The sequence below is a fragment of the Scyliorhinus torazame genome, chromosome 16 (assembly GCF_047496885.1).
Source record: "Scyliorhinus torazame isolate Kashiwa2021f chromosome 16, sScyTor2.1, whole genome shotgun sequence".
NCBI classification, from domain to species: domain Eukaryota; kingdom Metazoa; phylum Chordata; class Chondrichthyes; order Carcharhiniformes; family Scyliorhinidae; genus Scyliorhinus; species Scyliorhinus torazame.
The window spans coordinates 101433143-101445570 of NC_092722.1; the positions used below are offsets into that span (position 1 = coordinate 101433143).

General features: G+C 46.6%; 1 protein-coding gene across 1 annotated transcript in view; it reads right to left on the minus strand.

Moving 5' to 3' along the window:
- mypn (myopalladin) overlaps window positions 1-12428 on the minus strand; it is a 400028-nt gene that overhangs the window by 190225 nt on the left and 197375 nt on the right. Inside the window, 1 exon segment of the mRNA XM_072478794.1 lies at window positions 3808-3924. Within this exon segment, the coding sequence (XP_072334895.1) occupies window positions 3808-3924 (117 nt within the window).

Genomic DNA, 12428 nt, shown 5'->3' on the forward strand with positions numbered 1-12428 from the left:
AGGACCAAGATCCTTGCAGGGAGCTTTGCTGGTGTTGTTGTGTTGGAGAGGGGGGTTTAAATTAATTTGGCAGGGAATTGGTTACAGAATGGAGGTGAAGTAGGGAGTGATGCACAACCAAATATAGAAGAAAAAAAAGAGTCAGTTTGGAAGGCAGAGCAAAGAGATACATGTGAAGGCATAGGGCTGGATGGCATTTATTTTAATCCAAGGAGTCTTCTGGGAAGACCGATGAACTGAAGGCATTAGGATGATCTGATTGCGAGGGATATGGTTAAGGGAGGAGCAGGACTGGCAGCTCAATGTTCCGGGTGGGCAATCATGTTGCTGGGAGTGTACTATGGACCCCCAAACAGTCAGGGAGAGATAGAAGAACAGATATCTAAGAAAATCTCAGAAAAGTGTAAAAACAATAGGATGATAATAGGATTTCAACTTCTTCAATATTAATTGGGATAGGCAAAGTGTGAGAGACTTAGAGGAAGCAGAACTCTTAAAGTGCATCCAAGAGAGCTTGTTGAGCTAGCACGTAGCAAGTCCTACAAGAGACATGACCTAATTTTAGGGAATGAAGCCAGGCAGGTGGTAGAAGTGTCAGTGGGGAGCATTTTGATGATTGTGACCATAACTCAGTAGGATTTAAGGTGGTTATGGAAAAGGACAAAGATGGACCTGAGGTTCTGAATTGGGGGAAGGTCGATTTTAATTGGATAAGACAGGATCTGGCCAAAGTGGACTGCGAGCAGCTACTTGTGGGAAAATTACATCAGAGCATTGGGAGTCATTCAAAAAGGAAACAGAGAGCAAATAAAGAAAAAATATGTTTTTCCATATTTGTTGCACAAGATGTCCTTCTTCTAGAACCTCCAACAATTTCTTCGGGCAAGCATTCCTCTTTGTGAAGCAATCTGATAATTGATGACTTGCATTGATGCATTTTATTTCAGAGATCTCTTTTCATAGATTCATAGAATCCCTAGAGTGCAGAAGGAGGTCATTCAGCCCATCAAATCGAAGCCGAACCTCTGGAAGAGCACTCTACCTAGGCCCATTCCATTGCCCTTTCTCCATAACACAATGACCCCACATAACCTGGTGGACATGAAGGGACAATGTAGAATGGCCTACCCACTTAACCTGCACGTCTTTGGACTGTGGGAGGAAACCGGAGCACCCGGAGGAAACCCACGCAGATACGGGGAGAATGTGCAGACTCCACATCGGCAGTCACTCGAGATTGGAATCAAACCCGGATCCCTGGCACTGTGAGGCAGGAGTACTAACCACTGTGCCACACCAATATTCTCGACAACATTTCCTTTAAACCAGAAAGGTCAATCCTCAACCTTTTCAGTAACACAGTGGTTAGCACTGTTGCTTCACAGCCCCAGGTCCCAGGTTCGATTCCCGCTTGGATCTCTGTCTGTGTAGAGTCTGCATGTTCTCCCCGTGTCTGTGTAGGTTTCCTCCGGATGCTCCGGTTTCCTCCCACAAGTCCCGAAATATGTGCTGTTAAGTAATTTGAACATTCTGAATTCTCCCTCCGTGTATCTGAACAGACGCCGGAATGTGGCGACTAGGGGATTTTCACAGTAACCTCATTGCAGTGTTAATGTGAGGCTACTTGTGACACTAAAGATTATTATTATTATTCACGAAGGGAAGTAGAGAAAAATTAGGTATTTTGACACCAGTGAGTCTAATATCAGTGGTCAGGAAATTAGTGGAAATATTTCTGAGGCACAGAATTAAACACCACTTGGAGTGGCAAGAATAATGAGGATAGTCAATATGGCTTTGTCAAGGGGAAATCATATCCAACAAATTTGATTGAATTTTTTGAGACCGTGTATTGATGAAGGTTGATGTACTCTGTATGGACTTCAGTGAGGTTTCTGACAAGGTCCCACATGGGAGACTGATCAAGATGGTAAGAGCCCATGGGATCCAGTGAAATTTGACAAATTGGATCCAAAACTGGCTTAATGGCAGGGGGCAGAGTGCAATGGTCGAAGGATGTTTTTGTGATTGGAAGCCTGTGTCTAGTGGTGTTCCACAGGGATCCGCGCTTGTGCCCTTGCAGCTTCTAGTGCACAATAATTATCTAGATGGGAATGAGGGAGGTATAGTCAGCAAGTTCGCAGATGGCATGAACATTGGTGGTGTGGTAAACGGCCAGGAGGAAATCCTTAGATTACAGGATGCTATAGATGGGCTGGTCAGATGAGCAAAACAGTGGCAAATTAAATTTAACCCTGAAAAGTGTGAGGTGATGCATTTTGGGAGGATGAACAAGGCAAGGGAATACACAATAAATGATAGGACCCTAGCAAGTACAGAAGACAGAGGGACCATGTCCAAAGATGCTTGAAGACTGCAGAACAGGTAGATAAGGTGGTTAACAAGGCATACGGGATACTTGCCTTTATTAGCCAAGGCATAGAATATAAGAGCAGAGAAGTTATGATGAAGCTGTATTAAACGCTCAGCTCTAGTACTGTGTGCAGTTTTGGTCTCCACACTATAGGAAGGATGTGATTGCACTGGAGACGGTGCAGAGGAGATTCACCAGGATGTCGTCTGGGCTGAAGTGTTTCAGCTATGATGAGAAGCTAGTTAGGCTGGCAGTGTTTTCCTTAGAGCAGCGGTGTACAAAATGATGTGGGGCATGGATAGGGTAGATAGGAAGAAGTCTTCCCCCTTAGTAGAGGAGTCAATATCAAGGGAGCATAGATTTAAGATAAGGAGCGGGCAACTGAGAGGGGATTGGAAGAAAAACTTTCTCATCCAGATGCTGGTGGGAATCTGGAACTCACTGCCTGAAAGGCAGGAGCTCTCACAACATTGAAGAAACATTTAGATCAGCACTTGAAATGCCGTAGCATACAAGGCAACGGACCAAGTTCTGGAAAATGGGATTAGAATAGATAGTGTATGATGGCCACCTGGACCAGGCAATGTATTCTTGAAGCATAGCTAGCCTACTCAGCGCATCCTTCCTATCAATCTTCAATCCTCTCGTTATCTTTAGCACCTTTGCTTCCACTGATATTTTCTCAGCATGCTTTTCCTTTAGTAAACTTGATAACAGATATTTGTTAAGTATTCTAGTCTAGCCCTGCATCCCTAAGCAAAAATCCTTTATCCCTAACAGACTACATCCTGTCTTTTATTTTCCACCTCCTATTTATGGCTGGGTAGAAGTTTTTTGAGTTCCTGTTCATGTTAGCAGCCATTCTTATTCTCAGATTGTTACTTTGCCAGTCTTATTTCCTCTTCGCCTCCTCTCTGAAATTGGAGCATTGGGACTGGTTCTCCAGTGCCGAATTCTGATGACATGAACCACCATATTCTTCAAGGGGACCCAGCTTTGGTTCCCCTGCCTTTTGCCCTTGTTGGAATATAACCGCTCGTCTATACTGGAGAACATCTCCTGCTTAAAGATTATCCATTCTTCTGTTACCATTTTTGCTGCCAGTCTTTGGCACCATTTTATCCCGACTAGATTCCTTCTCATCCCATTGAAGTTAGCCCACTTCCAACTTAGAAGCTGTTCTTGCTCTTCTCAATCCTGTTGCTTAACCAGAGATTGCTGCTTCACCCAATGGGACTGTTGTCTAACGCTGTAAAACAGGGGTTTAATCCCATGGGGCTGCTACCTTATCAAGTGAGACTGCTGCCCAATCCCACGGGTCTTATTCCATAGAGTTTGAATAATATTCTTCTTCTGGAGAATTTCAAAAATGTATTTCCAATGTGAAGCTTTTAATGTAGTAAGGCAATGTGAAAGGAACAGTGACAACCTACCGTATACAGTGAGTTGAGAAGTGCTTGACATGGTGCCATACTTGTTGCTGGCTGTACAAGTAAACATCCCAGAGTCTTCAGAGAAAGCTTCAGCAATTACCAGGGTGCAGATCTCCTCTAAAAATATTAAAACATATTACTGATACCTGACAGCCAATCCTCAAGTATTATTCGTATGTCAAAATGTCACAGTGAATTGCCGCTTACAACTTTCTGTGTCCTTAGCTGAGTAATCATACTTGAATAGACAATGCTATTTTTCACACCATGAAATATGAACATCTAAACAGGCTACAGTTAGTGTCACATGCTAGTTCAATTCATGTCCTAGATAACTAACATTGATACTCTTATACCTGAAGCAAGTGGTGGATAAATTGGAGTACTTTCTAAAGAAATGAGAAAATATAAGTTGTGACTGCAAGAAATCTTGGGAGTCCAACTAATCATTGGAAGCTAGTGGAAATGTACAAAGAGAAATCAAAAAGACTAATTAAATGTTGGCATTGATCTCAAGACGGTGGGAATACAAAAGAAAGGTAGATATGCTTTAAATCACGGCGCCGAGGTCCCGGGTTCGATCCCAGCCCCAGTTCACTGTCCGTGTGGAGTTTGCACATTCTCCCCATACCTGCATGGGTCTCACCCACACAACCCAAAAGATGTCTCATGCTAAATTGACCCTGAATTTTTTTTTTTTATTAATTTTTTAAAAGCTTTACATTTTACAGTGCTGTTGTCAGATCCCAGCTGGAGAACTGTATTTAATTCTGGGCACCAAACCTCAGGGAAGATAACCAAAAAAGCAAAATACTGTGAACGCTAGAAATCTGAAACAAAAGACAGAAAATGCTGGACTATTGTAGAAACAGAGTTAATCTTGCAGGCCTGTGACCTTTCATCAGAATGCAGGCAGTCATAAGATAATTTTATAAATTCTGAAGTCTGCATGGAAAATGATCACGAATGCGGCAGTCCACCCTGCTTCATGTTTACAGACAATAGAGATTCTCAGTGAGTGGTGTTTATTGAATGGACCTGAAATGACAGACTATAGTAGCTGCCTCATGGCAAAGCCGCATGACTACAACAACAGATAGGACATGCAGTGCTGTTGCATTTCAAAACCTAAACATTTCCGTTTTCTGGCAAACATAGCACATATTTGCATGCACGATCATGTTTAATAGTGAGTTACCCAAGTTGCCCACTATACATACTGTTCTCATATATTAACAACTGTTTGTTCCACTAATCAGTCTCTGCCCCTGCATTGCACAAATGGGGCTGGATTCTCCATGCAGGTCTCTTAATGGACCATATGTGTGTTGCATTGGCTGTTCATTACGGTGTTACTTGTCTGAAGAGTGCCTTTTCATGGCACTTGTGGTAACTTGTTATTCCATTGCAGTTACTGAGGACATGTGGACCTCTGGAATTGATAGTAGTTCTTGTTACACCACCCTAGGCACGTATGCGGTGAATTCCAACCCCACATGCCCCGGAGTCACAATACAAGTGAATTAATCAATAATTCATATAAAACCTCCCGAAATCTTTGGCGGCTCAATAATTACAGTCACCAGGTTTGTAAATTCAAACACAACTACTTTCATTTATAACAAGATTAATGGTCAAATATTAATAAGAACCTAATTCATACTGTAACTTGCCTCCCACGTCCTCTGCACACACACACACACACACACAGGACAAACAAACACAGAAGGGGGAGGGGAAAAATGTAAATGAAAGAGAAAAGAGTCTTTGCTTCAGATCAAAGTTCCTTGCGAGCTTTCTTCACAGTAGCTCAGGAATCACAGTCTTCGTTTTACAGCCTGTACGTACAACATTCCTGTTCTGATAGAGTCCATATTTCATCAGGCTATGCTCATAGTTCATGGCCTGCTTTCAGGCCCTGTTTTCAGGAATACAACATTCACAGGCTTATTGGGAAGAGAGAGTTAACTGGATCTTTTTTGAAGAAGCTTAGCAGCCATCTTCTGGAGAGGATTTTGCTGGATCTTTCATCTCTGCTGCCAGGACCAAAAGTAAAACTAAAATGGAACCTTGTGGCTCTGCAAAAACATCCCAGTGGGTTAATATCCAATCACCACTTGTTACTGGGCAGAGCACAGACTTTTGGGCCCAGTCATTGTTCACCAGGCATATCAATCAAACCGAGTAATCACTAACACCGGTCAATGGCAATCACAAGTCTAAGTCAGCACTGCCCTCTGGATCCTACTGTTTGAATTAAAGGCACATGCCACCGCTTTCTCCATCACTTGAATTAAACTGGCAGGCTGCCTTAAGGGTACATGTCCATCGATCATCCATGGATCAAAAGTGCACTGGCAAAATAAAAGGAAGGGGGAACTAAGGAAATAGACTAGGAATAAACAAGTAACAGAAAGGACACTTATGGGTGGCACAGTAGCACAGTGGTTAGCACTGTTGCTTCACAGCGCCAGGGACCCGGGTTCGATTCCCGGCTTGGGTCATTGTCTGTGCGTAGTTTGCACATTCTCCCTGTGCCTGCGTGGGTTTCCTCCGGGTGCTCCAGTTTCCTCCCACATCCCGAAAGATGTGTTTGTTAGGTGAATTGGACATTCTGAATTCTCCCTCAAGTGTACCAAATAGGCGCTGGAGTATGAAAACAAGAGGATTTTCACAGTAATTTCACTGCAGTGTTAATGTAAGCCTACTTGTGACATTAATAAAGATTATTTCTATTATTATATTCTCAGGGCAGCACAGTGGCATAGTGGTTAACATTGCAGCCTCACGGCACTGTCGAGCCAGGTTCGATTCCGACTCTGGGTCACTGTCCATGTGGAGTTTGCACATTCTCCTTGTGTCTGCGTGGGTTTCAACCCCACAACCCAAAGATATGCAGGTTAGGTGGATTGGCCACGCTAAATTACCCCTTAATTGGAAAAATGAATTGGGTACTCTAAATTTTGTTTTTAAATTATTATTACATTCTCTGCTCAGTACAGCTGGTGAGATCCCAGTACAGCTGGTGAGATTGTTGCAGCGACAACAATCTCTCCCTCAATGCCAGCAAAACTAAAGAGCTGGTCATTGACTTCAGGAAGCAAAGTACTGTACACACCCCTGTCAACATCAATTGGGCCGAGTGGAGATGGTTAGCAGTTTCAAATTCCTAGGGGTGCACATCTCCAAAAATCTGTCCTGGTCCACCCACGTCAACGCTACCACCAAGAAAGCACAACAGCGCCTATACTTCCTCAGGAAACTAAGGAAATTCGGCATGTCCACATTAACTCTTACCAACTTCTACAGATGCACCATAGAAAGCATCCTATCTGGCTGCATCACAGCCTGGTATGGGAACTGCTCGGCCCAGGACCGCAAGAAACTTCAGAGAGTCGTGAACACCGCCCAGTCCATCACACGAACCTGCCTCCCATCCATTGACTCCATCTACACCTCCCGCTGCCTGGGAAAAGCGGGCAGCATAATCAAAGACCCCTCCCACCCGGCTTACTCACTCTTCCAACTTCTTCCATCGGGCAGGAGATACAGAAGTCTGAGAACATGCACGAACAGACTCAAAAAAAGCTTCTTCCCCACTGTCACCAGACTCCTAAATGACCCTCTTATGGACTGACCGCATTAACACTACACTCCTGTATATGCTTCATCCGATGCCGGTGCTTATATAGTTACGTTGAATACCTTGTGTTGCCCTATTATGTATTTTCTTTTATTCCCTTTTCTTTCCATGTACTTAATGATCTGTTGAGCTGCTCACAGAAAATACTTTTCACTGTACCTCGGTACACGTGACAATAAACAAATCCAATCCAATCCCATCTTCCTGATCAGCCAATTGCTGTGAAGGAACAACTTTGTTGTTTGTACATAAATGCCTGCAGTTCCACCTGTATATTTGCTTGTTCACTTCTACCGCATAAGAGCAAGGTGACAAATTCTCTATGCAAGTCCCAAGTTACCACATGGACTGACTCCTGCTGAGAGTGTGAAGGTTTGTGTCCTGACTAGGTCTCCAATGCTCAGCTCTGCTGGCACAGCTCAATGGTCTTGCAGTCTTGACAAGGTTGAATTTGGCTTTCGCAGTTTCACCTTGGTGTTTTCACTCATGTCTGTTGCTACTTATGGCTTCAGTCGCTTTGTTTTGCTATTGGAAGAGTAGGTTGGATGTGATTTGACTTTAGTCTCTAGACTGGACTACTTTCCATGCCTTCAGTTGGTGCGTTTTTCCACTTGAGTGTTGCCTTGTGTACGTCGGCGTTGGATTTTCTCAATTTCTTGATGATTCCTTTGGCTATTTTCATTTTCATCTCAGCCTTTCCATGCATCTGGGGATAGTTTGGGGAAGAGGTGTCATGTTGAATTTCCCAATCCTTTGTCAATCAGCTGAATTCTTCACTTGAGAACTGAGGGCTATTGTCACTCAACCCAAAGTCTGGAATGCTATAAAGAATGAAGGCATTCTACCATTTATCCTTCATTGTTGAGGTCAGCTGGTCTAAGTCCCAGTAGTCCACAGTGACAAGATAATTAGTTCCTGGTATAGTGAGGAAATTCCTTGATGGATGTGCTTCAGCATCTCTCCTCTCATTTCCTTCGGGATGATGACTCGATTTATTTTGTACAAAATGCCATCTTATAGAACATAGAACATAGAACAATACAGCGCAGTACAGGCCCTTCGGCCCACGATGTTGCACCGAAACAAAAGCCATCTAACCTACACTATACCATTATCATCCATATGTTTATCCAATAAACTTTTAAATGCCCTCAATGTTGGCGAGTTCACTACTGTAGCAGGTAGGGCATTCCACGGCCTCACTACTCTTTGCGTAAAGAACCTACCTCTGACCTCTGTCCTATATCTATTACCCCTCAGTTTAAGGCTATGTCCCCTCGTGCTAGCCATTTCCATCCACGGGAGAAGGCTCTCACTGTCCACCCTATCTATCCCTCTGATCATTTTGTATGCCTCTATTAAGTCTCCTCTTAACCTTCTTCTCTCTAACGAAAACAACCTCAAGTCCATCAGCCTTTCCTCATAAGATTTTCCCTCCATACCAGGCAACATCCTGGTAAATCTCCTCTGCACCCGTTCCAAAGCCTCCACGTCCTTCCTATAATGCGGTGACCAGAACTGTACGCAATACTCCAAATGCGGCCGTACCAGAGTTCTGTACAGCTGCAACATGACCTCCTGACTCCGGAACTCAATCCCTCTACCAATAAAGGCCAACACTCCATCGGCCTTCTTCACCACCCTATCAACCTGGGTAGCAACTTTCAGGGATCTATGTACATGGACACCTAGATCCCTCTGCTCATCCACACTTTCAAGAACTTTTCCATTAGCCAAATATTCCACATTCCTGTTTTTCCTTCCAAAGTGAATCACCTCACACTTCTCTACATTAAACTCCATTTGCCACCTCTCAGCCCAGCACTGCAGCTTATCTATATCCCTCTGTAACCTGCTACTTCCTTCCACACTATCGACAACACCACCGACTTTAGTATCGTCTGCAAATTTACTCACCCACCCTTCTGCGCCTTCCTCTAGGTCATTGATAAAAATGACAAACAGCAACGGCCCCAGAACAGATCCTTGTGGTACTCCTCTTGTGACAGAACTCCATTCTGAACATTTCCCATCAACCACCACCCTCTGTCTTCTTCCAGCTAGCCAATTTCTGATCCACATCTCTAAATCACCCTCAATGCCCAGCCTCCGTATTTTCTGCAATAGCCTACCGTGGGGAACCTTATCAAACGCTTTGCTGAAATCCATATACACCACATCAACTGCTCTACCCTCGTCTACCTGTTCAGTCACCTTCTCAAAGAAGGTGCTTGGGCTATGAATTCATCTGTGTATGCCCAATATGCTCTTGTGACCACGGGTGTGTCCTTGATGCTCTCAAGCCATCCTTTTATAATGATTTCTTGTAGCGCTTGGACAGTTGCATCCTGTTATGTACATCTTTAAGTTGAGCAAGGTGCTTGTCTGTCAGATTCAATGGGCTGGATTCTCTGATTCTCAGGCTACGTCCTGACGCCGGCATGGGAACGGTGGTGTTTTACGCCCAAAAATTCAGCGCAAAACGGCCACCGATCCTCCGTTTGGCTGGGGGCTAGCAGGAAGGCAGCGTGAGCACCCGGCTGCTGGGTCTGTGGCCGCGCATACACACGGCGGTGGCCTGTAGCAACCGCGCCGTGCAACATGGTGGCGACCACGTGCGGACCCGGCCTGCAAAATAGTGTCCCCACTTTGGGCGGCTTACGCGCCCCGGACCGCCCCCAACAGTTCTCTCAGCCTCTGTCAAAGTCCCCCCTGCCCGCAGATCGGCCCTGCCCCGACTGAGTCCGCAGCCGCCACGCCAAGATCCCGACCGGTAAGACCAGGAGAGACCTACACCGTCGGGAACTCGGCTGGTCGGGGACGGAGCATCAAGAGTGGGCCTAAGGCCATTGATATGTACTCCTGGAGTATGCCACTTTGGAGGGGATGGAGCATCGCGAAAGCAGCGCCGCCCCCGATTTCGTCGGAAACAGGGATTCTCCGGCCTATCGCCAAAGGCGATTTCGGCGTCAGCGACCGGAGAGTCCCGCCCAATATCTCTGTTGGGTTGATGACGTCCAGATCATGTTGAGTTGCTACTTCACATTGAATCTGGAAGATTTCAAGTTCCATTGTCACATCCCCAACTTTCTTCATGGAAAGCACTGCTTTCGACAGCAGGGCAACAATGTACATCGGGGCGAGATTCTTCGACCCCCCGCCGGGTCGGAGAATCGCCGGGGGCTGGCATGAATCCCGCTCCCGCCGGTTGCCAAATTCTCCGGCACCGGAGATTCGGCGGGGGCGGGAATCGCGCTGTGCCGGTTGGCGGCCCCCCCCCGGCGATTCTCCGGCCCGGATGGGCCGAAGTCCCGCTGCTAGAATGCCTGTCCCGCCGCCGTGGATTAAACCACCTCTCTTACCGGCGGGACAAGGCGGCGCGGGCGGGCTCCGGGGTCCTGGGGGGGGGGGCGCTGGGCGATCTGGCCCCGGGGGGTGCCCCCACGGTGGCCTGGCCTGCGATCGGGGCCCACCGATCCGCGGGCGGGTCTGTGCCGTGGGGGCACTCTTTTCCTTCCGCCTTCGCCACGGTCTCCACCATGGCGGAGGTAGAAGAGACCCCCTCCACTGCGCATGCGCGGGGATGCCGTGAGCGGCTGCTAACGCTCCCGCGCATGCGCCGCCCGGCAATGTCATTTCCGCGCCAGCTGGTGGGGCACTTCCGCCAGTTGGCGGGGCGGAAATCAGTCCGGCGCAGGCCTAGCCCCTCAAGGTTAGGGCTCGGCCCCGCAAGATGCGGAAGATATCGCACCTTTGTGGCGGCGCGATGCCCGACTGATTTGCGCCGTTTTTGGCACCGGTCGGCGTACATCGCGCCGATACCGGAGAATTTTGCCCCTGGTTCTCTTCTTTACATATCATGTCCGGATGATATAAACTAAGTAACATTCTTTGCAGACATTTTAAAGCATAAAGCAAATATTAGCGGTTCAAGAGAAATACTTAGAAGTGGCTGGTGGTCAGACTCCACTGTTCACTGTCTCTCTCAAGCAGCTGCTGATGAAAATGATCACAAGCAAAAGAGAATAACCAGGCATTCTTCTTCGATCTGAGCATAGTGTTGTTCAGTTTGCATTGCCGTTCTGGATACAAATGCAACTGGTTGTCCTTGCTGAATTAGGGGTGCTCCAAGACCTGTCTCGCTGGCGTCACACTGCAAGGTGACTTCACCGTTGATATCATGAAAATTCAACACTGGTATTACCGCCATTCATTGTTTGATTTTAGTGAATGCTGTTTCTTAGCCCGGAGCGTGTTGTAATGTGTCACACGGCAATGACAAACTGGGCAAAGGTTTTGTGAAATAGTTCACAAATCCAACACTGGTTTCACATCTGTTGGTGGCTGCATTGTTGCTATAGCTTTCACTGTTCAGTGATGATCTTGCTCAGAACCGTGTGTTGAACATGGTCTGCCATTTACAGCTCTTGGCCCTTAGGGTTTGATGCATGGTTCTGGGCCGCAGAGGGCACAGTCACATTCAGGGGAGGTATTTGGATCAGGTGCAGTGGCAATTCTAATGTCATCATAGAATTTACAGTGCAGAAGGAGGCCATTCGGCCCATCGGGTCTGCACCGGCCCTTGGAAAGAGCACCGTACCTGAGCCCACAACTCCACCCTAACCCCCTCCCCCCCCCCCCCCCCACCACCCCTCCCATGGGGCGGGATTTTCCAGCCTCCCAGCCGTGTGTTTCTCAGCAGCAGGAAGCATTGCGCCATTCACTGGCGGTGGGATTCTCAGTTCCCACCGCTGTTCATGGGAATTCCCACTGAAGACACCTCAAGCCGTTGGGAAAACCACAGGCAGCCGGCCGGACTTAAGAATCTCACCGCCAGTGAATGGGTGGAGAATTCCGGCCATTTTCTTTAAACACTTTCACTCATAGAATTATAGAATCTCGAGAGTGCAGAAGAAGACCATTCGCCCCATCGAGTCTGCACTGACTCTCCAAAAGAGTACCCTTCCTAGGCCCAATT